Source organism: Neovison vison, chromosome 4 (genome assembly GCF_020171115.1).
Source record: "Neovison vison isolate M4711 chromosome 4, ASM_NN_V1, whole genome shotgun sequence".
NCBI lineage: Eukaryota > Metazoa > Chordata > Mammalia > Carnivora > Mustelidae > Neogale > Neogale vison.
The window spans coordinates 175,523,570-175,546,473 of record NC_058094.1 but is presented as its reverse complement, the minus strand read 5'-3'; the positions used below and the strand labels follow the sequence as shown (position 1 = coordinate 175,546,473).

The following is a 22,904-nucleotide window of genomic DNA, read 5'->3' as shown; positions in this document are numbered from 1 at the left end:
CTCCATGCCTCATCTGTAAGTGGGAGTAACGATAACATGATGTAGGGGTCATGTGATGAATAATGTAATTCAGCTATAGTACAGTACAGTACTATAGAGTACTCAGTAACAGGTACGGGTTTGGGCTCAGTACAGTAGAGTAACAGGCACGGGTTTGGGCTTAACCAGTGTGATTTATGATTCTTTATCCTGACCAGCATATTACATTCAAAGAGCAACTCTGTCTTAACCAACGTTTTCTTTTTTTATTAATTCTCCCTTAAAAGGGAGAAATAAAGGGGGCTTATTTGCAAAAAAACCCTTGCAGTTTTTGAAGCCCTTTTGAAAGTGGAACAGTATATGTCACAATAATTTATAATTAATATTTTATTTATTCAACAAATACTTGTCAAATATCTAGTATTCAGAGTCTAATGGTGAACATAAGGAGGTAGACAAATAAGAACACTTTTATTTCAAACAGCTTTTATTCACACTAGGACTAGAGGAAAATCTAATTCAGTAGAAAACAGAAGACAAAGGGGGATCTTTCATCCTCTTTGAAGGAGAATCACAACATTAATAACATTGACAATAATTTGGAACACACCATTGAATTATCCATTCAATATTTTCAAATACAAAAAAGGAATCAGAAAGAAGGTAAACATTCCATGAGCATGTTCAACAATGATATTGTTATTAGGTATTAATCCTTTATTAGATAATTATTTTTCACATCTGGGAAAACATCACTGGCAGCACAATTTTAAGAAAAGAAGTTTGGCAACATGTATTTTTCTCAGCAGCTCTGGATGACAGATTTTGGTGAATGCTAGCCAAAAAAATTAAGGGCAAAACCACTGGTGCACAGAGGACAACAAAATGATCTTATTACAGAAACAGATATCAGACCACAATAGAAAAGACATTTTCATTTTACACAAAGCCAGAAACACCAGATTATTGGCATACACATCAACAAGCCTGATCTAAAGTGTTTAATCATGAGAGTAATAAATATTGGTTTCCTGCCTGCCCTGCCTACCTTGTTTAAAAATACCAGGATCTTTGCTTTCAAATGACACAAAGTGACGAGGCTATAATCTACAAAATAATCATTCACTTGTAACAGAACTCTTCTTATGCCTAGCAACCACTGACAGGGCAATTTCATATAACCCAGCTTTTGTGGAGACAGGCACTGACGCTGCTCCTCCAGAAAAAGTTTAAGAATCTTAAAATTTAGAAAAAGCATTGGTAGATTTTATCTAAAAACATTTTTTTCATCCCTAAGAAAGTGTACTTCCTCCTCAGATCTCAGAATTCCTATCTCCTCAGTTGTTTTATTACTTCATTTCTACTCAATTTTAAGTTAATAAAAGCAATAGCCTGAAATTGCTGCAAGATATCAAGTGTCATAAAATGCCAACTCTAAGAAAGGGCACTGAAACGAAGCCTGAAGGACATGACTACATTGTCCCACAAAACATTTGACCCTCCTTATTTTCTTTGATGTTGCAACATTTGCCTCTAATGTGCCTAAGGCCCAAACAGAAAAATAAAAGAGCTCCAATTTTCTTTGAATAGTCTGGAAATAATATCTTATTTCCAAATTATATTGATTTAAAATTACACTTCTGCCATTTTTTTTCTTCAGGTTAGAGTTTATGCCTCTGAGTTTGACTCACAAAGGCATTATCCAAAGGGCAAGAGAAGTGTATATACAATTTTCTTTATGTGATTACTAGTACAACACAAGTAGGCAGTACCGAGAACGGTGGAAAACTATATTGGAGACCAAAAGAAAAATTTTGTATTAATAAAACAAAATACCAGGTCCAAAATTGTAGACCAAAAGACAATAACTGGACCTATATTTTAAAATAAGCATAGTCAAAAAAAAGTCAAGTGGTTCTTGAAAAGGAAAAGGTAAAAAGGAAGATAAAGAGTATCCATCAGAGTTTACATAAATAGGCATGAATCAAAGCACACCTAGAAGTGTTCAGAAAATAAGTTGCCAAGGTTGTTTTTACTTAGGAAATATAGAGATTTAAGAGATTACTCTGATAGTTTAGATACGGCAATTTGGTATTGGCAGTTGGACAAGGGAAGGAGAGAAAGGTGGAAATGATTGGTTAGGAAGACTGGCACTGTATGGTGAATTCATCATGTATTTGCTAAAAGTTCTAGTTTGAGAATTAAGATGGTTTGAGAAATTGTTACACCCCTATTACTCTATTATCGAGATTAAGCCCCAAAAGCCCCAGATCAACAGTCTAAGTTTCAACAGTCTGACCCAGCTATTTCCAGCACATTTTAATTGACTCAGTTGTTGCATAAACCATTATGTAAAACCAGCCATGTATTTCATTAAAAAAAAAATAGACTGAAGCTGATTTGGAGAAATCAAGTTCTAGAGTCTTATATGAGTAAGCCATGTTCATCTAAAATATTTATACAATGGACCACATGACAAGCATGCTTTGTTTCATGAAGCAGTTGATGGACTAAAAGCAAGGAGTCACGGGCTATGATTTTCAATGTAAATATGACTGGGAAAAGAAGACACACATAGGCACTTCCATATTTTACTGATGGTGTTAATTCAGGTGATGTAATACTCATAATATTTCATTCAAAAGGCAGTAAATAGTATAAAATACTGCTGGAGACCAAAATAGAATTGTATCTTCTGGGAATACAAGAGATATTTGAAGAAGATCATGGCCATGTTGATGACCAGTTTTGAAGACGACAATAAAAAGCCTCCATTTTTTAGCTTAGATCATCTGGTTTTCATTTCTTTTGGAGGTGAAAATGCCCTTTTTATGGAATAGCTGAACAGGTAGGCGTTGTTCCCTACTACTTTTTTTTTTTTTCTCTTATTTTCTCAGCAAGTGATTTCATTCCTAGAAGCACGAAAAGAATGTTAAGATAGATGCCACTAGAAATGACGATGTCAAATTCTGACAGAGTGATTATTTCAATCTCAGAATGAATTGCTTTTAAGACAGAAACCTTTGGCTTGTTTGTTTTGTGGCTGTTAGACATTTAATACTTTCACTGAGATAAACTGAGTGTAAACTTTCAAAAGAAAAATAGTAAGAAATATTTTAAATAAACCATACTAAAAACATAGATGCTGGTATAAAAAATAAGTATAAAAGTACTGATTGAAGAGAAATTTTCTCCCAGGAGACTTTCCACATGGTCATCCTATTTTATTTCCATATGGAGTCTGTGAAGAAACCCAGTAAATCCACAAAGCTTTATGAATGACCTTCGGAAACAAAATAGTACTAAACTGTTAGGAGAGACCAACCCTACAGTTTCTGAAATTACGTGAGGAGTTGTCCTGCTTTCAAATCCACTATACTTTCTTTCTTTTTTTATAAAAAGGTTTCAAGTAATCTCTACACCCAGCTGGGGCTTGAACTTACAACCCCATGATCAAGAGTTTCACACTCTACTATCTGAGCCAGTCAGGTACTTCTGCTTATCTTCAGGGAGAGGTATGTGAAAGTTTTGCAAAGGGTTATAGTCAAAACTGAAGGCAAGGTTTCAATTCTTGTGATTGTTAATGAAATGTGATTTGTAACAGTTTTTCATGAGTATCTCTGTTTTCTCTAAAAGTGGATTTCTATCTCTAATATCGATGTTGTAAATTTGTTAAAAATGTTTTAAAATATTTCATCTCAAAATGTTCTTCCTATTTACTAAGCAATAATTAAATAGCCTCAATTACCACTTGAAGTCCATTTTACTTATTATCCTAATAAAATTGTCTATTTTTGAATTCTATATGCAACCCTGGATTGTACTATATAATTGAGAAAATTTTCTTTCTGTACTTATTATCAAAACATTTTAAAGCCCTATGATTATTTACGAATTGGTTTCTAAAAATTCATCAGTTTTATTCATCATGTATGAGCTATGAGATTGTGAGAAAGCTTGTGTATTTAACCTTCAAAGTATGGATCAGAAAGATATATTATTGATAATATTTATAGAGGAGTTCTAATAACCTATTATTATGAGCAATAAAAATTAAATATGTAAGTGAAGAAAACTATTACCACGTGAAGCCACCCTTTTAAAAAGTGCTGGTCTATTTCAAAAGAAGCATTGATATTCTCCAAAAGCCTCCATTCTGTCCCTGAGGGCTATGCTACAGCTTGTAACGGTCAAATCAAAAAGCACTGGCATTCTGTTCTTACAACTACATTCAGCTGTGATTAATCCTCTCTATAGTTTATCTGCCTCTCCGAGTATCCTGAAGACCTAACCAACTGGGTACAGTATCACATGGGAGGATGTGTGATAAACTCATTAATGTGTCATGTATTAAATTTAAATAACCATGGAGATGTCCTAGCGATTTGGCTTTATCAAGTTGATGGTTGTGTATAGTAAGTGGCAAAATTATTATAGGCAACTTCAGTAAATTAGTATGCTTGCACTGTACGGTTTCATTTTCTTGTTCAACATCTAAAAAATATCTGGGAGGACTGAAAGTAATAATTGAGATTTGTTACTATCAAGTTGATTTTTAAAAGTCTCAATTACATTCCCAATTAAAATAGGATATAAGTTTCCTTGTTGGGGCTGGGGGTTCCTTTGGCTCCACTACTTGGTTTTCTGTAAGTAAATCTCTTCAAGCGATTACAGAAAATAGAAGAGCTAACAAATATGACTGGCACGAATTTCTCTGAAAATATGAACTTTTTTGCAAAAATTACTATTATGAATCTAGATTGACCTTACCCTTATGTAATAAAACTAATTTTTACCTAATACTGAGTTACATACCATTTCAGATTTCCTATTTCAAAGGGTGTCTCAAATTTCTAAGATGTTAAACCAAGTCTTGAGCCATTTTTGTATATGTAATAAAAGTCTTTAAAATTAAAATGGTAATCCTAAGAAAACCGAATGCATGAAAAATATGGTCTGACTGTATAACAAAAGGGAGTTATATAATTCTACTTGAGTGAGATCTTTCATCTTTGATTTACAGGTTAGAGTCCTCTTTAACTAAAACCATATTGTTCTATATCTTTCATATCATGGCCTTCCCTAAAACCTTGTTTTAATTAAGGTTTCTTTCAGATTTCTGAATAAAAGCATGACAATCTTCCCTTATGGGTTTAATATATCCTTTGAGTTAGGAAAATATATAAAAAGAAACATCAACTCTTTCAAAAGCATTGTCAGATATTAAATACTGCGAGGTATTCTACATCAATGTCTTTAGGTGTTTGAGTTATATATTGAAATAAAATTTAGGGAGGCAGGGGCATAACCTACTTATATTTAGTAAATCGCTTTTCATCTCAGAAATAAATGTCCTTTATTTTTAGCCTCTGACATTAAGGCAACATGTGCAAAGGTTAAATATGTGTTTTTTTGTGTGTGTTTTTTCCCCACAGGAAAGCACAACTTTGAGGTTAACACAATTCAAGGTGACTTCAAATAGGCAATGCCTTCATTAACACATTTTGAAGATCTAGAAAATTCAGTGATATTGCTTCATCTCGATGGTGTCTCAGCTAAAAGAACACATCACACCAAGCAACTGTGTTAACCTGAAAAGTTAAAAATAATGAAATACTCAAATCTCCTGAATAGCCAGGGAGATTATGGGTAATCTTTAGCTTTTCTGTAAGGAAGGAAGGATGAAAGGTAAGAAAAAGCATGTGCTGGAGGAAAGAAGATGGAAAGTGCAAACTAGGTTCTTGATAGATTTGGAAAAAAAAATTAAGACCATCCTCTGTGGAACATATGCTTAATACTACTTATCATCAAAGAAAGGGACGTATGGGGGGACCGGAGACTTCATCCTCAAATACAACTGGAAATCCCCCACGTGTGAGAACACACAGAGGGATGTTAAGGAAATAGGGTTCTTCTTCTAAAAAAATGGACATAAAATACTGCACCATTACATACAGTATGTGAGGGTCCTCTGGCATTTGGACTTTGAGATACAAGATGGTTTATTCTATTGAAAAAAGCCTCATCCCAGTTCTTCCATCTTGAACTCTTACTAGCAAGAATTGAACCATGTGTTTAAAACAAAGGCCAAAAAACAAACAAAACAAAACCAAACCACCCCTGCAATATGTCGGGAACTGCTGTCCATTCATAGCTGAAAACAAATCCTGTCAACAGTTTAAGACTGACAAAAATGATCCAATAAGAAACTGATCAGAATGTCAGGAATGCGTATTTTTCAGGTTTTGCCCAGAATTTCTCTGGCTGTCATAGCATCCATAATAATTAATAGTATCTAATGCCATACTGGATGTTATTAGTTTATACTTAGGGCCTGGCAGTGGGTCACCCAGCATATTAAAAGCATGCTGGAAGCAGTTTCTTCCAATAGTGGTTTACCGTAACTTGAGAATCACAGCGGTTACGTTTTAGGAATCTTTAATGCCCTTTCAAGTCCATCCAAAGAACAAGTGAAGCTGCTGTTCGGAATTTTGTGCCCAGTGTTTACGTTACATCGAATCTGTGCCACCCAGGCAGCAGACAAGACATGTCTGAGGGTGCTGGGTGGGGGGATACACAATGATGTCACACACAGGAAATATGGGGGTGGGGGGCTTGGCACTTCACAGGGCTGGCTCCTCTTCCATAGGCTCACCAGCAGTTCTGTAAAAATAAACAGGCAATCAGAATACGGCATAAGAGTACACAATGACATTGTAGATTTTCATGCATAATCAAAGCTGATTTTTCAGCTCTCTCTGATGTTTATTTGTGTTATTCAGTTATCCATAAATAGAGTTTCTTTCCTAGGAAGTATAAACAAATGTCAAGTGGAAAAACATTTTAGATCCAAGCAATCATTGGAAATGTTCCTGTTTATATTAAAACATGTCAAAATATTTTATAATTCTAGATTCTGAAATGTACATGTTTTGTGTCTAGTACAGTCCAATAATTTATTGAAAAAATTAACTACAATATTTTATTTTAGAAGCAATCACAATGATTTCCTATGGAACCAGTTTGCTAATGAGAGCAAAGGACCCAGCTCGCTTCTGGAGGAGACTCACCAGGGCTCTAGTTTTTGCTTCTGTGCTTTCATAACTGGATTGGCTGCCTGCCGGAGGCATTTCAAATCAAATTCTGAATTTGATTAGCAAATCGCTGCTACAGACCCAACGTTTTTACAAGAAATGCTCTATGGTAGTGTGTAAATAGTTTTTATTTGACATCATCTGTGGGGTGTTCTGCTCAGGCAAAACCAAAACTAATTGCTTGAAAATTTATACTTGATATTTAAACTTAATTTAGTAACACTCTGAGGGTGTTTTAAGGCAAACTTTTAGAATGATTTTTAATTTAGTCAAAGGGACAGATTGTAGCTGAAATACAAATACATTGAAGCAGTTGCATTGTTGAGGGAAGAGAGAACTGGGATTTGAGGTACTAAGAGAATTGAGTTTGACTCTGAGCTCTAGGATTTGCTAATGTTGCCACTGCTAACATTGTAAATATACTGTTAGTGGTGGCTTCAGTTCAAAACCATGGGGGAAAAAAACGTTCCTAAGAGAATTAATGAAGTTAAAAAAAAAAAAAAGGAAATAAAGTTCACTTGTAAATAATAAATACTATGAGACATTACTTATTTAATATTTTGGATTTGTCCCTTTGTCATCTAACACATATACAAAATTATGTGAATGGCACAAAGACACAGAGTTATGTCTATGCTACCACAGGAAGCTAAGGAAACACAGTATTTGGTGATGGTTCTTTTTGGGTGGTTGAACAATAGATAGATGGTTTTCATTTTCTTTTTCATACAATTTGTATTTTCCAGTATTCTATAATGACTTACTTTCATATTAGAAAAAAAAATGCCATGTTTAAAACATGGCTGTTTATGAAGACTAACTATTTAGCAATGTTTGTTTATAGATTTATAATGGAAAAAAAGCCAAGACTTCTATGCATCTATAAGTGGTTGCCATTTTAACTTGGTGTTTTTATAATAATTTAAAATATTGAAATAAAGTTTTTATCAATGAGATGGTAATAAAAAAAGATTTTAATGCATTCTCTAAAGAATGAGAAGTATCAGTTATTCATTACTTAACATTACCCAGAAGAGGGAGTTCCACGAGTCCACGTGGAGAACAAAACAAAACAATCATGTCTTAGGTAGTCATAGCCTGACCAAGAGTATACTGGATAAGGAGGCTATGGGAAGGTGTTTAGAGTTGCTATATAAGGTAAAAGCTATTTAAATGAGTCATAATCCTACTAAATCCTCGTTCCAAACTAAAATTATCAGCATTCTGAGAAGAAAATTCCTAAAGAAAACATTTAAGTAGCTAATTTATACATAACATGCAAACTTATTTACATCTAAGAATATGTGGATAATACAGGTGTAGAATCCTCAAACTAGGTACTCTAATGGAGACTGAGTTTTCCTAATTTCTTCGAAAGCTTTGAGACCCAACTGACATACATTATATAAATTTAAAGTGTACAATGTGATGATTTGATAACACATATATATTACAAAATGTTTACCACAAAAACACATCTTTTACCTAAGTACCATTTTGTTGTTGTTGTTGAGAACATTCAAGATTTAATAATAGAGCAACTTTCATGCATACAATACAGTACTGTTAACTATGGTCACCTTGCCTTACATTAGATCCCTGGAATTTGTACCCTTTAACCAACATTCCCTATTTCCCCTAACTCCCCGCTCCCAGTAACTATCAATCTATTCTCTGTTTAATTGACATGTATCATTGTATAAGTTTAAGGTGGTTTCATTTACATTTATTGTGAAATGATTATCATAATAGGTTTAGTTAACATCCATCAACTTACATACATATCAAGGTCAATGTTTTTAGATTTCACATATAAGTGAGATCATACAGATAAGTATTTGTCTTTCTCTGTCTGACTTATGTCACTTAGCCTAATGCCCTCAGCTTCACTCACGTTGAATCTTCTCTCTTATGGCTGAATAATATTCCATTGTAAATTTAAACCACATTTTCTTAATCCATTCATCCATCAATGGAGACAGGTGTTTAGACTGTTTCCTTGTCTTGGCTATACTGAGTAACGCAATGAACATGAGACTGCAGATATCTCTTCAAGATAGTGATTTTGTTTCCTTTGGATATATACCTAGAAGTTAGACTGTGGTATCACATGGTAGTTCTACTTTTAATTTCTTGGGGAATCTCCACCACCACCATTTATTATCTCATCTTTTTTATGCAAGCCATTTTAACTGACATAAATGATGTCTCATTATGGTTTTTACTTGCATTTCCCTAATGATAAGGGCTATTGAACATCTTTTTATATGCCTGCTGGCCATCTATATGTCTTCTTTAGAAAAATATCTGTTCTGGTCTTTTGTCCATTTTTTAATCAAATTATTTTTTTGCTATTGAATCATATGTATCATGGTTTATAAATACATCATATATCACATACATACATGGTTTGTAAATATTTTCTATTTCATAGGTGGCCTTTAAATTTTGTTGATTGTTTCTTTTGGTGCACAGAAATTTTTAGGTTGACGTAGTTACACATGTTTATTTTTGCTTTTGTTACTTTTTCTTCTCTTAGTCATATCTAAAAAATCATGGCAAAAGACCCAAATCGAGGAGCTTTCCTCTATGTTTTCTTCTAAACTATAACTATGTTTATAGTTTCAGGTCTTTAAGTTTTCAGTCTATTTTGAGTTAATTTTTGTGAGTGGTGTAAGATGGGATTCAACTTCATTCTTTGCATTGAATATCTAGTTTTCTCAATATTGTTTACTAAAGGATTATTGTTTTCCCACTGAATATCCTTGGCTCCTTTGGTAGGTATTGGTTGAGGGTTTATTTCTGGGCTGTCAGTTCTATTCCATTGGTCTATGAGTCCGTTTTTTTATGACAGTGCCATACTGTTTTGATTACTGTAGCTTTGTAATACAGATTTAGCTCAGGATATGGGATGCCTTTGTTCTTTTTCAAGATTGCTTTAGCTATCAGGGTCTTTTTTTAAAAAAATATTTTTTATTAACACATAATGTATTATTAGCCCCAGGGATACAGGCCTGTGAATCGCCAGGTTTATACACTTCACAGCACTCCCCATAGCACATACCCTCCTCAATGTCCATAATCCCACCACCCTCCCCCACCTCCCACCCCCCACCAGCAACCCTCAGTTTGTTTTGTGAGATTAAGAGTCTCCCTCCCAATCCCATATCAGGATCTTTTCAAATTCCACATGAATTTAAGGATTTTTAAAAATTATTTTTGTGGAAAATGCCACTGGAATTCTGATATGAATTGCACTGACTCTATAGATGACTTTGGGTAGTACAGATACTTGACCATCATTAAATCTTCTCTCTGTCTTTTTCAATTTCTTTCATTAGTCTTCTTTTTGGTATATAGGTATATAGATCTTATTTTGTATTTTGAAAATTTACTGTAGTGGCTTATTAGTCTTACTAGGGTTTTTTTGTGTGTGTGTGTGTGTGTGTGTGTGTGTGTGGACTCTCTAGGATTGTCATTAGCAAACAGAGACAATTTTACTTCATCTTTTCTTGTTTGATAGCTTTAATTTCTTTTTCTTTTTCTTGCCTGATAGCTCTGGGTAAGACTTCTAGTACTGTGCTGAATAGGAGTAGTGAGAGCAGGTACCCTTGTCTTGTTTCTGATCTTAGAGGAACAGAATTCAACTTTTTACTACTGAGTATGATGTTAGCTTTGGGAATGTCATATATGGTTTTTATTATGTTGAGCTATGTTCTTTCTATATCTAATATCTTAAAAGTTTTTTTTTTATTATGAAAAGATGTTAAATAATGTCAGTTGCTTTTTCTGTCATTATTGAGAGGATCATATGATTTTTACCTTTCATTCTAGTAATGTGGTGCATCACAGTGATTGAAGTGTAAGCATTCAACCATCTCAGGGATAAATACTGTTTGATGATGTTGAATTTTTTTTTTTTTTTAAGATTTTATTATTTATTTATTTATTTGACAGAGAGAGAAATCACAAGTAGGCAGAGAGGCAGGCAGAGGGGGAGGGGGAAGCATGCTCTCTGCTCAGCAGAGAGCCCGATGCAGGGCTGGATCACAAGACACAAGATCATCATGACCTGAGCTGAAGGCAGAGGCTTAACCCACTGAACCACCCTGATGCCCCATTCTTTTTTTTTTTTTTTCCCTTAACTTAATTTTATTTTTCAGTGTTCCAAGATTCAAAGTTTATGCACCACACCCAGAGCTCTATGCAATACATGCCCTCCTTAATACCCACCACCAGGCTCACCTAACCCCCCACCCCCACCCACGTCCCTCCAAAACCCTGTTTGTTTCTCAGAGTCCACAGTTTCTCATGGATTGTCTTTCCCTCTGATTTCCCCCAATTCACTTTTTCTTTCCTTCTCCTAATGTCCTCATGTTACCTTATGCTCCACAAGCAAGTGAAATCGTATGATAATTGATGCTCTCTGCTTGACTTACTTCACTCAGCATAATCTCTTATTCTTTAAATGCATAGCTGAAAGTGCCAGTATTTTGTTGAGGATTTTTGCATTAAAGTTCATTAGAGGTATTGGCTTATGATTTTCTTTTTTTGTAGAATCCTTGTCGTATCTGACTGTGGGAATGAGGTAATATGGGCTACATTAAAATAGGTTTGACAGTGTTCTCCCCTCTTCAATATTTTTGACAAGTTTAAGAAGAATTACTGTTAATTTTTCTTTAAATGTTCTAGAAGAATTCACCAGTGAAAAGATCTGGGACTGAATTTTCTTTGTTGAGAGGTTTTTGATTACAGATCCAATCTACTTACTCATTATTGGTCAGTTCAAATTTTCTATTTCTTCAGGATTCAGTCTTGCTATGTTGTAAATTTCTAGGAATTTATCAATTTCTTGCAGGTTATCTAATTTGCTGGCATATAACTGTTCTTAGTAGTCTCTCATGATACTTGCATATGTATTGTTAGTTGTAATGGGCCCTCTTTTATTCCTAATTTTATTATTTGAGTCTCTTTTTAAAAAAGCAACTGAATTTTATCTTTTCTGTTTTTAAAAAATTCTTTATTTCCTTTATTTCTGCTGGTTTCATTTGTTTCTGCGGATTTTTGTCATCTTCTTCTGATAATTTTGGGCATGCTTTGATATTTTTCCTAGAAGTTCTTTAAGGTGTAATGTTAGGTTATTTATTTAGGCATTTATTGCTATAAATTTGCCTCTTAATACTGCTTTTGCTTTATCCCATAAATTCTGTTATACTGTGTTTCCATTTTTGTTTGTTTCAGGATATTTTTTATTTTCTTTTGGTTCCATCCTTGATCCATTAGTTGTTCAAGAGTTAATTTCCACATTTTTGTGGATTTTCCAGTTTTCCTCTTGTTATGGGTTCTAAATTTCATACCACTGTGGTCAGAAAAGATATTTGTATGTTTTCAGTTTTTAAAAATTTGCTAAGGTTTGTTTCCTGACAGAACATGTGGTTTGCCCTGGGGAACGTTCCATGTGCACTTGAGCAAAATGTGTATTTTCCTGCTGTTGAATGAAATGTTCTGTACATGTCTGTTAGATGTATCCATTGTAGAAAGTGAGGTATTGAAGTCTCCTTTTACTGTATTGTGGTGTATTACTCCCTTCAGATCTGTTATATTTGCTTAATATATTTAGGTGTTATGATGTTAGATGCATAAATAATTGTTGTACTCTCTTAATAAGCTGATCCCTTTACCATTATATAATGGCCTTGTTACAGTTTTAGACTCAAAGTCTATTTTTTCTTATATAACTACCCCTGCTCTATTTTGGTTTCCATTTGCATGGAGTATCTTTTCCATCCTTTCACTCTGAGCACGCGTGTGTCACATCCTAAAACTAAAGGAATCTTTCGTAGGCAGCCTATAGATGGATCTTGTTTGTTTGTTTAAATCCATTTAGCCAGGGGCACCTGGGTGGCTCAGTGGGTTAATCCTCTGCCTTTGGCTCAGGCCATGATCTCAGGGTCCTGGGATCGAGCCCCACATCGGGCTCTCTGCCTGTGTCTCTGCCTACTTGTGATCTCTGTCTGTCAAATAAAAAAATAAAATCTTAAAAAAAAATCCATTTAGCCACTCTATGCCTTTTTCATGTTATTCATTATCATCCTTTCTTTTCAGCTTACAGAACTTCTTTCAGCCTTTCTAAGCCAGGTATTGTGGTGATGAACTAACGCAGCTTCCGTTTGGGAAAATTTTTATCTCGTCTTCATTTCTGAAGGACAACTTTGCTAAGTAAACTATTCTGGCTGGTAGGTTTTTAATTTCAGCATTTTGAATATATCATCATACTCTCTCCTGGCTTGCAAGATTTTTGCTGAGAAATCCACTGACAATCTTATGAGAGTTCCTTGGTATGAGACAATTTTTTTCTCTTGACACTCTTGACACTTAAATTTCTCTCTTTGTCTTTGATTTAGACAGTTTTATTATTTTATTAACATCATTTTGGATTGGAATTTTGGGCTGACCTACTAGCTTCATAAACTTGGGTATCTAAATCTTTCCTCAGGGTTGAGAAGTACAGCCACTATTACTTTAAATAAATTTTCTGTCACCTTCTCCTTCTGGGACTCCAATAATTCACAGATTGTCTTAATGATGTCCCATAAATCCCTTAAGGGGTTTCTTCATTCCTTTTAATTCATTTTTTACTTTTTGCCCCTCTGACAAAATAATTTCAAATTATCTGTCTTTGACTTTATTGATTCCTTTTTATTTGGTTCAGTCTGATATTGAGCTCTGTACTGAATTCTTTGATTCAGTTATTGTATTCTTCAGCTCCAAACTTGACTATTTACTGTTTTCTGTCTCTGTTGAACGTCTCATTTTTTTATTGTTTTCCTGATTTTTGTTGAATTGTTTGTGTTCTCTTATAACTCTCTGAGCACCTTTATAACAATTATTTCTAATTCTTTTTCAGCCAATTCATGTATCTTCATTTCCTTGGGTCAGTTACTAAAAGTCTACTCTGTTCTTTGGTGGCGATCCCTGTGGCTCTGTGTCTGGGGCAGAAAGGCACAGTATTTGGTTGGCTCAGGCACCTCAGGTCCACCACTGAAAGCTGTGTTGTCTTTGGTGAGCACTATGCTGGCGGGTGGGGAGATGCTGAAGTGACTGCAAAGGATTTTGGAGTCCTCAGTGTCTTCTTCAAGTATAGCACCTAGGGACTAGGACAGGCCACTGTGGTGGCTAGAGTTGGTGGTGCACACCCTTGGCTGCAAGGACACTGGGTCCTGGCACCAACTCCTGTGACTGCAAGCCTTCCCAAGGTGCACAGCACTGGAAACCAGTGCTGGGACTCAGGCTGGTGGGGTGCAGGTACATAGGTGGAGGGGCTGATGCAGTTGAGCTCAATGGTGCAGGCTAGTCATAGGAGTCAGGGCTAGATGTGGGCTTCGATTTTTGGAGTATATTCCTATGGCTGAAGGGTCTCAACACAGATATGGGCATGGCATTGAGGCTAGAGATGTGAGTTGGCCAAGGGTGTGCAGGTGTACAGTTGGAAGGGCTAGCTGCATGTGGGCTCAGCAGATCAGGCAGTGACAGAAAGCAGGGCTGAATTTTGTCTTCTGGCAGTTGTGGGGGCCATGACTGTCAGTATGGACTCCTATGGCTGAAAAGTATTGCCATACGTGCATTCATGGCAGTGGAGGCTGGTGATGGGAGTCCGGCCAGCATATGCAGGTGCAGAGCAGGAAGGGCTAGCCCTGAGTGTGTGCATGGTGGTGGGTCAGTGGCAGGGTCAAGGTTGGCATCTTGCACTGGTGTAGCCAAAGAAGCTGCAATGGGCTGCTGGTATAAATCCCAGGCTGCAGAGGCATGGGTGGCAGAGGGAGAAAAGAGGGAAAGACCTGGATAATTGGTGAGCATGTTGAAAACATGTGGGGGAAAATCCTCAGTGGTAAAATCTGCAGGGGTCTGAAACAGCTGTTTTGGACATTGGTTTCTTCACTGGTGAAAGCTGCTGGGGTCCTTGTAGAACATGTCACTAGAAACCATGATCACTGCCATTGCATATCTGGTACTGGTAGCCCCCACCCTTCTTCCTTGTTCCTAGCCATCTCTATATATCTCCATTTTGCCAATTCTCTGGGTGGGTGAAACTGAAGTGTTTTTTTTTTTCCTGCAGTGTCCCAAAAGGCTGGGGATGCTGGTCACTCACTCTGCTCTTTCTTTCCCAGCAAGGAGAACTCTTTCTAGCTCAGGCCCTCTTGGTGCTGAGTAGTGTGAGTCGGGAGGATGGGATGACTCCGGCAAAATGAAACCGTTCTTTCTTCCCTTTTCGGGCCGTTATTCTGTTGTTTATTTTCCACTCTGTTGTTTTGTTCCACTCTGTTGCTAAAGTTTCTTGAGCGGACTTCTGCGCTCTCCCAGAGCTATATTTTTGCACTGATAGATGTCCAATTATTGATCTTTGTTGGGAGACTAAAGCTCAGGTCTCTGCTCTCCCATCTTAGTGACATCACTCTCCCGGCTTGCATTTCACTATTTCTAAATCAAAGCAATAGCAAGATTGTCTTTTCCCCTATACCCAGGACTCAGTTGTGGCTGGAATTTCAGAGAAAATAGTGTGTAGGGAAAATGTCCCAGGGGTCAGAGATGTACGTAATAAATATCTACCCTTGGTGAAGGATCTGTGCATTCTCCAGATGTATAAGGAGATGACCAGCCCGGGCTCTGAGGACATGAGTAGGGTAACTACTGTGCAGCCCACACTTACTGGCAAAAATGGATCCTCTTCTGTAGAAACACAGGGACTTTCAGGTACAATATAATATAATCTTTGCATCGGATGCTTCTCTTTCTTCTTCTCCCTTCAAAATCATTTCATACTGACCACTTTTTTTGAAAATAGTCCACTTATAATCCCCACCTTCTACTGAGTCAAATACACATCCACATAACTGACCAATTCTCTCGGTGTCTTGCTGCATAGAAATAGTGTTAGTAGCAAAGCAGGTTGGAGAAACTCCTGGATTTCAAGGTATGCTCTGCATTTAAGTCCCAGCTCTGTCACTTTTTAAAATTTAACTTTGAGCAAGTCCACACTTCTAGATTCTCAATTTTCTCTTTAAAAGTTGAAATGGCCACTGACTTGCTCTTAGGCTTAACTGAATGAGGTAATTCAAGAGAACATGCTTTATATACTGTAAAGTGTTTAACAACTATAGAAGAATTGTATTATTTATATCTGCCATTGTGATGATTTATAGTATCACAGCTTTCAGTGGAGGTGTACTGTCTTTATTGAATTCCTACCCTTATGTAACTATTTTATATGTCTACATATATCTTTAAAAAGATCATTTTTTAAGGAAATCATCTTCATGAAACACTTAGAAAGTCAACTGGTGAGGAATGACCTTTTAATGGTTATTTTGGTTAAAGACTGAGAAGCAATGCTCTGGAAATGTGGGGGTTTCCCACTTCCATCATCTATGTACACACACCAAACTTACCTTGATTAACAAAAACAGAGTTGTGGAAAGAGATGGGGAAAAGGAAGAGATGCAATTTTTAGTTTTGAATTTAATTTCTTTTGTAATTAGGTAAGATGGAGACACAGTAAGGTCAAGAATACATATAAAATAAAATCTACAAAGATAAATTTTAGTTCAATAGTTTAGCTAATTGAAGACATAAACTTCTATTAGAGCAAGCCAACTTCACAGTGAACACTGATCATTTTTCATCAATAAAGGGCAAAGATTACACATATTTAAGAGAAAGATCTGTTCAGTCCAGCAATCACAGGTTGAGAAAACTTCTATAAATATAAAGCAGAAAGAATTTAACTTGAGAAAAGATATAGCATAAAATTAAATTATTGCATTTTCCTTAAATTCCTGTACATTTCCTTAAATGTATTTAATTTCTTATGATTTTTAAAACAGTATTTATTTATATTAATAATGTCATTTAATATGACATGTTTTTTCTTGTTTTGTTGATTTAATTTAATCTCCTTTATATCTTACTTTCTCTTCCTTCTCCAAGGCAAGAAATCTAATGCTATATGTACATTATTTTGTTGGTAAGGTGTTCTTCAGAGCTTTATATTATTGTTTCGTGGGCATATATTTTTATTTTATGTAAATTCTATTTTTATACACATATATAATTTCTGATGCTTAATTTTCTCACTCAGTATTGTATTTATTAAATCTTTCAATGCAGTTATGTTTATCTAGTCTGTACCTGTGAAGAACTACATGGCATCTCCACGGTATACATCTGCCACGTTTTAACTACTTACTCTCTCAATAATGGATCTCAGGTTTGACTCCCTCTCTCTACCCACCATGAATACAGCTATAGTGAACAACTTAGTACATGTACTTTAATGACCCTAGATGAGAAAGTCTTCAGTATATACATATAGCACAGGGGCAGGATTATTAGGTCATATGTTTTGTGTATAGTAAATTGTACTAAATTGCTTTCCAGAATGGCTGTCATAGTTTTACCTTCCCATAGCCTCCAAAGTTCCACATATCTACTGGTTCTGACATTTCCCATGTTACTGAATTTTTCACTGACTCAAACAATAATAGGCTGAGTGTCTATTATACACCCTGGCTCTGTTCTAGGTATTAGAAGTATAGAGGAAACACAGAAAATATAACAGGGGTATCTGATCTCATTTTGGGATTGACGGTCAGTGAACATTAACCAAGAAGAGGAAGTGATATTTGATCTGAGACCTAAAGGATAAGTGGAAGAAAACAGAGAGGCTAGCATAGGGTCAGTGGGAGGTAAAGGAAGATAAGTATTCCAAACAGAGGGGAGGGTATTGCCAAGAGGCATGATGTGAACATGAATATGGGTCTTTGGAAAAAATGTTAAAACCACAAGAAGACACTATTACACACCCACTAGAAAGGCTAAAATTTTTAAGACTCATTTTATAAAGTATAGGTGAGGACATAAAGCAACTGGAATAGTCATTCATTGCTGGTGGGAATGAAAGAGGCACAATCATTTTGGAAAGCAGTTTGGAAGTTTCTTACAAAGCAAAACACATGGCTTCCCTGTAGCTTGGTGATTTCGCTCCCAGGTATTTATCAAAGAAAACTGAGTGCTTGTGTTCACAAAATAAAAACCTGAACAAAAATTTCACAGAGACTTAGGTTCCTCAAAAAATTAAAAATATAATTACCATATGATCCAGCAATTCCAGTTCTGGGTATATATCCAAAAGAATTGAAAACAGGATCTTGAAGAGATAATTGCACACTCCTATTCATTGAAGCATTATTCGCAGTATCCAAGAGGTGGAGGCAACCTAAATGTCCATTAATAGATGAATGATAAAGAAAATGTGGCATATACCTACAATGGAATATTATTCAGTTCTAAAACGGACGGAATCATGTCATATGCTACAATATGGATGAATTTTTATGACATTATGCTAAGTGAGGTAAGCCAGTCACAAAAAGGCAAATACTTCATAATTCTACTAATATGAGGTACCTAAAGCAATAAAATTCTTAGAAACAGGAAGTAGAATAGTGGTTTCCAGAAGCTGGGGGAATGGGGAAAAGAGAAATTGTTGTTCAATAGATACAGAGTTTTAGTTTTGCAAGATGAAAAAGGTCTAGAGAGATGTTGTACAATAATGGGCATACACTTAACACTTGGTCTATACACTTAAAAATGGTTCAGATGGCAAACATTATGTTACATGCTTTTCACCACAATAATAAAAAATTTTCATAGCAGTTTTATTTATAAAGCCCTAAATGGTGGAGGACCTGAATAGATATCTTTCTAAATAAGACACACAGATGATTGACAGGACATGGAAAGGTGTCTACATCACTAATCACCAGGTAAATGCAAATCAAAACCACAATATGACACTATTTCATATGTGTTTGAACAGCGATTACCAAAGACAAGAAATAACAAGTGACAGCAAAGACGAGGAGAAAAGAAAACCCTCGTGCTCTGTTGGTGTGTTGTAAACTGGTGCAGCCACTATGAAAACCAGTATGGAGGTTCCTCAAAAAATCAGAAATAGAACTACCGTAAGATCCAGCAATTTCACTTCTGGGTATTTATCCAAAGACACGACAACACTAACTCAAAAAGATAAATGCACCCCTATACTCACTGCAGCATGACTTACAATAGCCAAGACATAAAAGCAGCCTAAGCATCTAATAGTGATGAATGGATAAGAAAAATGTGATACAATGGAGTATTAGTCACCCATAAAAAAGAAGAAAATTGGGGCACCTTAATGGCATAGCTGGTTAAGCATCTGATTTATGATTTCAGCTCAGGTCATGATCTCATCTTTCATAAGACAGATTCTTGCATGGGGCTCCACCCCAAGCATGGAGCCTGCTTAAGATTCTCTTTCTCACCACCCCCGCCCCTCCTCTCCTACTCCCCCATCTCCTCTCTCTCTAAATAAATAAATAAATAAATACATAAATAAATACGTAATAAAAGAAGAAAATCTTGCCATTTGTGAGAACCTGGATGGACCTTGAGGGCATTATGTTAGATGAAATAAGTCAGATGGAGAATGGCAAATGCTATATGATCTCACTTATTTGTGGAATCTAAAACAAACCTCTGAACTTACAGAGAAAAGACTAGTAGTTGCCAGAAGTGAGGGTAGGGGTAAGAGGTAGGTGAAGTGTGTAAAAGTAGTCAAAAGGTACAAACTTCCAGTTACAAAATAAGTAAGTCCTGGAGATGTAGTATATAGCACAGTGACTATAGTTAATAATACTGTTATTTTTTGTTCGAAAGTTAAGAGAATACATGTTAAAAGTTCTCCTGACAAGAAAAAAATTTTAACTATGTGTGCTGATGGATGTTAACTAGAGTTATTGTGGTGATTATTTAAAAATATATATATATATCAAATCATTGTTTTATACCTGAAAGAAACACAATGTTATATATCAATTATGTCTCAATAAAAATCCCTAGTAAGATTAATAGCCCCAAGGGGAAACAAGCCAAACACTGATCCACAGGTACATGGATAAACAAATTAGTGTGTGTTTATACACTGGGATAATGCACAATAATAAAAATGAACAGGGTGCCTGGGTGGCTTAGTGGGTTAAAGCCTCTGCCTTCGGCTCAGGTCATGATCCCAGGGTTCTGGGATCGAGCCCCGCATTGGGCGCTCTGCTCAGCAGGGAGCCTGCTTCCTCCTCTCTCTCTGCCTGCTTCTCTGCCTGCTTGTGATTTCTGTCTGTCAAATATATAAATATCTTTAAAAAAAATGAACAAACTACTGATGGACAGATCTCAAAAACATTATGCTTTGTGGAGTAAAAGAAGACAGATAAAAAGCTGTATGAACTTCCAATTTCTTTAAATGAAATTTAAAGTTTGGCAGAACTAATCTACAGTGTTAAAATGAAAAAAAAATTACCTTTGGAGAAAACAGCACTGACTAAGAGGCATAAGGAAATTTTCTGGGTAAGGGAAATGTTTTTGATCTTGTTCTGGGTGATGTTCATTTGAGTGCGGAATAGGTAAAAAATCTTTTGGTTTGTGTATACTATTATACGTAAGGTATACCCCAATTTGAAAAAAAGAAGGGAAACAAGTTCAGTGTTGGAACACAGATCAGAAAACAAAGAGGAAAGATTTCAGATATAATGTACAAAATCAAGAGAAGGGTTTGATCATGGAGGGCTTATGGGTCCTGTTGAGAATGATGGTCTTTATGCTAATGGAAATGGAAAGGCACTGAAGGTTTTCAAGCAAAGGCATGACAGGATTTGCTGTCCAATTGTGTTTTGTTTTGTTTTTAAGAGCTGATTGCCTGTGTAGAAAATGAATTGGTAAGAAGGCAAAAGTAGATATAGCAACTGGTAAGAAAACTACTACTCTAAGAGTTTGGATAAGCAAAGAAGGTACTTTGGACCTGCTGTCAGTAGAAGTTTACAAAAATAGAATTGCTCAAGCTATTGTCTCTATCTCAGATACTTTTACTCTTGTTTACTAGGTGAAGTTCTATATATTTTTCTACCCTGGCTCTGTTGTCCTACTCTGTGAATTGCTCTGCTTTTCTAGGCCCGTGATAGGTCTTCTTATATTCTAAAGCTCAATATAGCAAATTACTTGTCACTTATTATAGCTGGTTGTTCATGTCTACTCTTGCGGTAGGAAGAATAATAGCTCCCAACAATGTCTATGTTCCATTCCCTGGAAGTTTTGCATGGCAAAACTCATACTGTAGATGTGATTAAAGTTAAGTGCCTTGAGATGAAGAAATTATGCTAAATCATCCTAGCGGAGCTAATCTAATCACGAGTCTTTAAAAGCAGGGAATCTTTCCCAGCTTATAAGCCAGCTTGCCCAGCTTCCTTCCTTCAGTCAGAGAGAGACATGGTAAGTGAAGAAAGGTCAGCAGGATATAAAGTTGCTGGCTTTGAAGACAGAGGAAAGGGGTCATGAGCCAAGGAATGCAGGTAGCCTCTAGAAGCTGGAAAAGACAAAGATGCAGATTCTCCCCTAGAGTCTCAAGGAAAGGACCCAAGCCCTGCCAACCTCTTGATTTCAGCCCAGAGAGACCTGTGCCAGCCTTCTGATCTTTCTGTCATTTTAAGTCATTAAATTTATAGCAATTTTTAGAGAAACAGAAAACCAGTATATGAACATTTTGAGGACTATGAGGAAGCTTTGTGACCCTGCCTCTCAACAATTTTTAATCAGAAAGTGTTTAAATAAAGAATGGACTGGATATTCTCCTTCCTCATTCTGCAGGTTGGAGGATAATCCTGTAATGTCGGCATCACTGCCAAGATTTTCTCCCTCCCTATATACAATTCCTTTCTCCATTCAGATAGATACTTTGCCCCCCCTTATTATGTTTATTCATTCAGTCCATATTTATTATAAGAGTACTATGGATTCTTATAATCTGAAAGTTGATATTGTCAATTAGTACTATAAAACAAAATAAATATAAAACATTTTGAAAACTCTTATAAGATATAAAAAGACTGGTTATCTCAGAAAATACAGTAAATCAAGAGACAAGAACTGCTCAGGTAATCATTATAAAATGTTACGTTATCATTTCACAACAATATTTTGTCTTCTGTTTTTGGATTCATTCATTCATTCATTCATTATTTACTACCTACAGTATATTAGGCATTGTGAAAGTCTTGAGTTAAGCCAGCTAACTGAAGATTAATTAACTCAATCAATTTATTGCTTAGAGATTATTTGTCAATTTCTTGTTATTAATGATTGTTTTAATGATTTAACCCATGAACAGTTAGATGCCTAGGTACAGCCTCTATATTCTAATATAGATCACTGGATGATGAGCTATGTATTTAAGGAGGAAAAAAAATGGTGGAAGAATAAAAATGATGAAAAAATAATAAAACCAATCTTTATTGAGTACTTACTATGTATCAGGTGTTGTGTTAAGACATACTATTTTATTTCACCCTCAAAACCTTAGGAAATTCCCCTTTCATTTTTAAAGACAAGGAAAATAAAGCCCATGAAGACAAGTAACTTGTCCATGATTGCACAATTATTAAGTTGAAGATGGGATCTGAACCTCTGCAAGTTGATTCTAGAGTCACACTCTATTCTTCCTTTGTAGTGGGAAGAAGACAAGAGTGAAGGAGTAGAGATGAAGATGAGAAGATGGGAAGCTAAAGTTATCATGCATCTTATTTTACTTATAGTTCTATTCAAATATGTTTCTTTTTCCTTATAAAACACTTCTTTAAAGAATTCAGAATGGAACCCTGAATATATAAATGGGCACTGGACTGAATCCCTATCATATTAAGTCAGATTTCATACAGGCCCCATCCCCTAACCACATGGTAGGCACTA

The 22,904-nt window shown here is 35.7% G+C and overlaps 1 protein-coding gene across 15 annotated transcripts in view; it reads right to left on the bottom strand.

Annotated features, from left to right (window-relative positions):
• Positions 1 to 448: 448 nt before the first annotated feature.
• The window catches only part of HDAC9 (histone deacetylase 9), an 872,408-nt gene continuing 849,952 nt past the window's right edge, over positions 449 to 22,904 (bottom strand). For 13 of the 15 annotated variants that reach the window (XM_044246154.1, XM_044246156.1, XM_044246162.1 and 10 more), the window contains one exon: positions 18,270 to 18,345. In XM_044246154.1, the coding sequence (XP_044102089.1) occupies positions 18,315 to 18,345 (31 nt within the window). In that variant the 3' untranslated portion in view covers positions 18,270 to 18,314. Of the gene's footprint in view, positions 6,643 to 18,263; positions 18,346 to 22,904 lie in introns of those variants that run through there. The other 2 variants (XM_044246155.1, XM_044246157.1) reach the window with 2 other exon arrangements.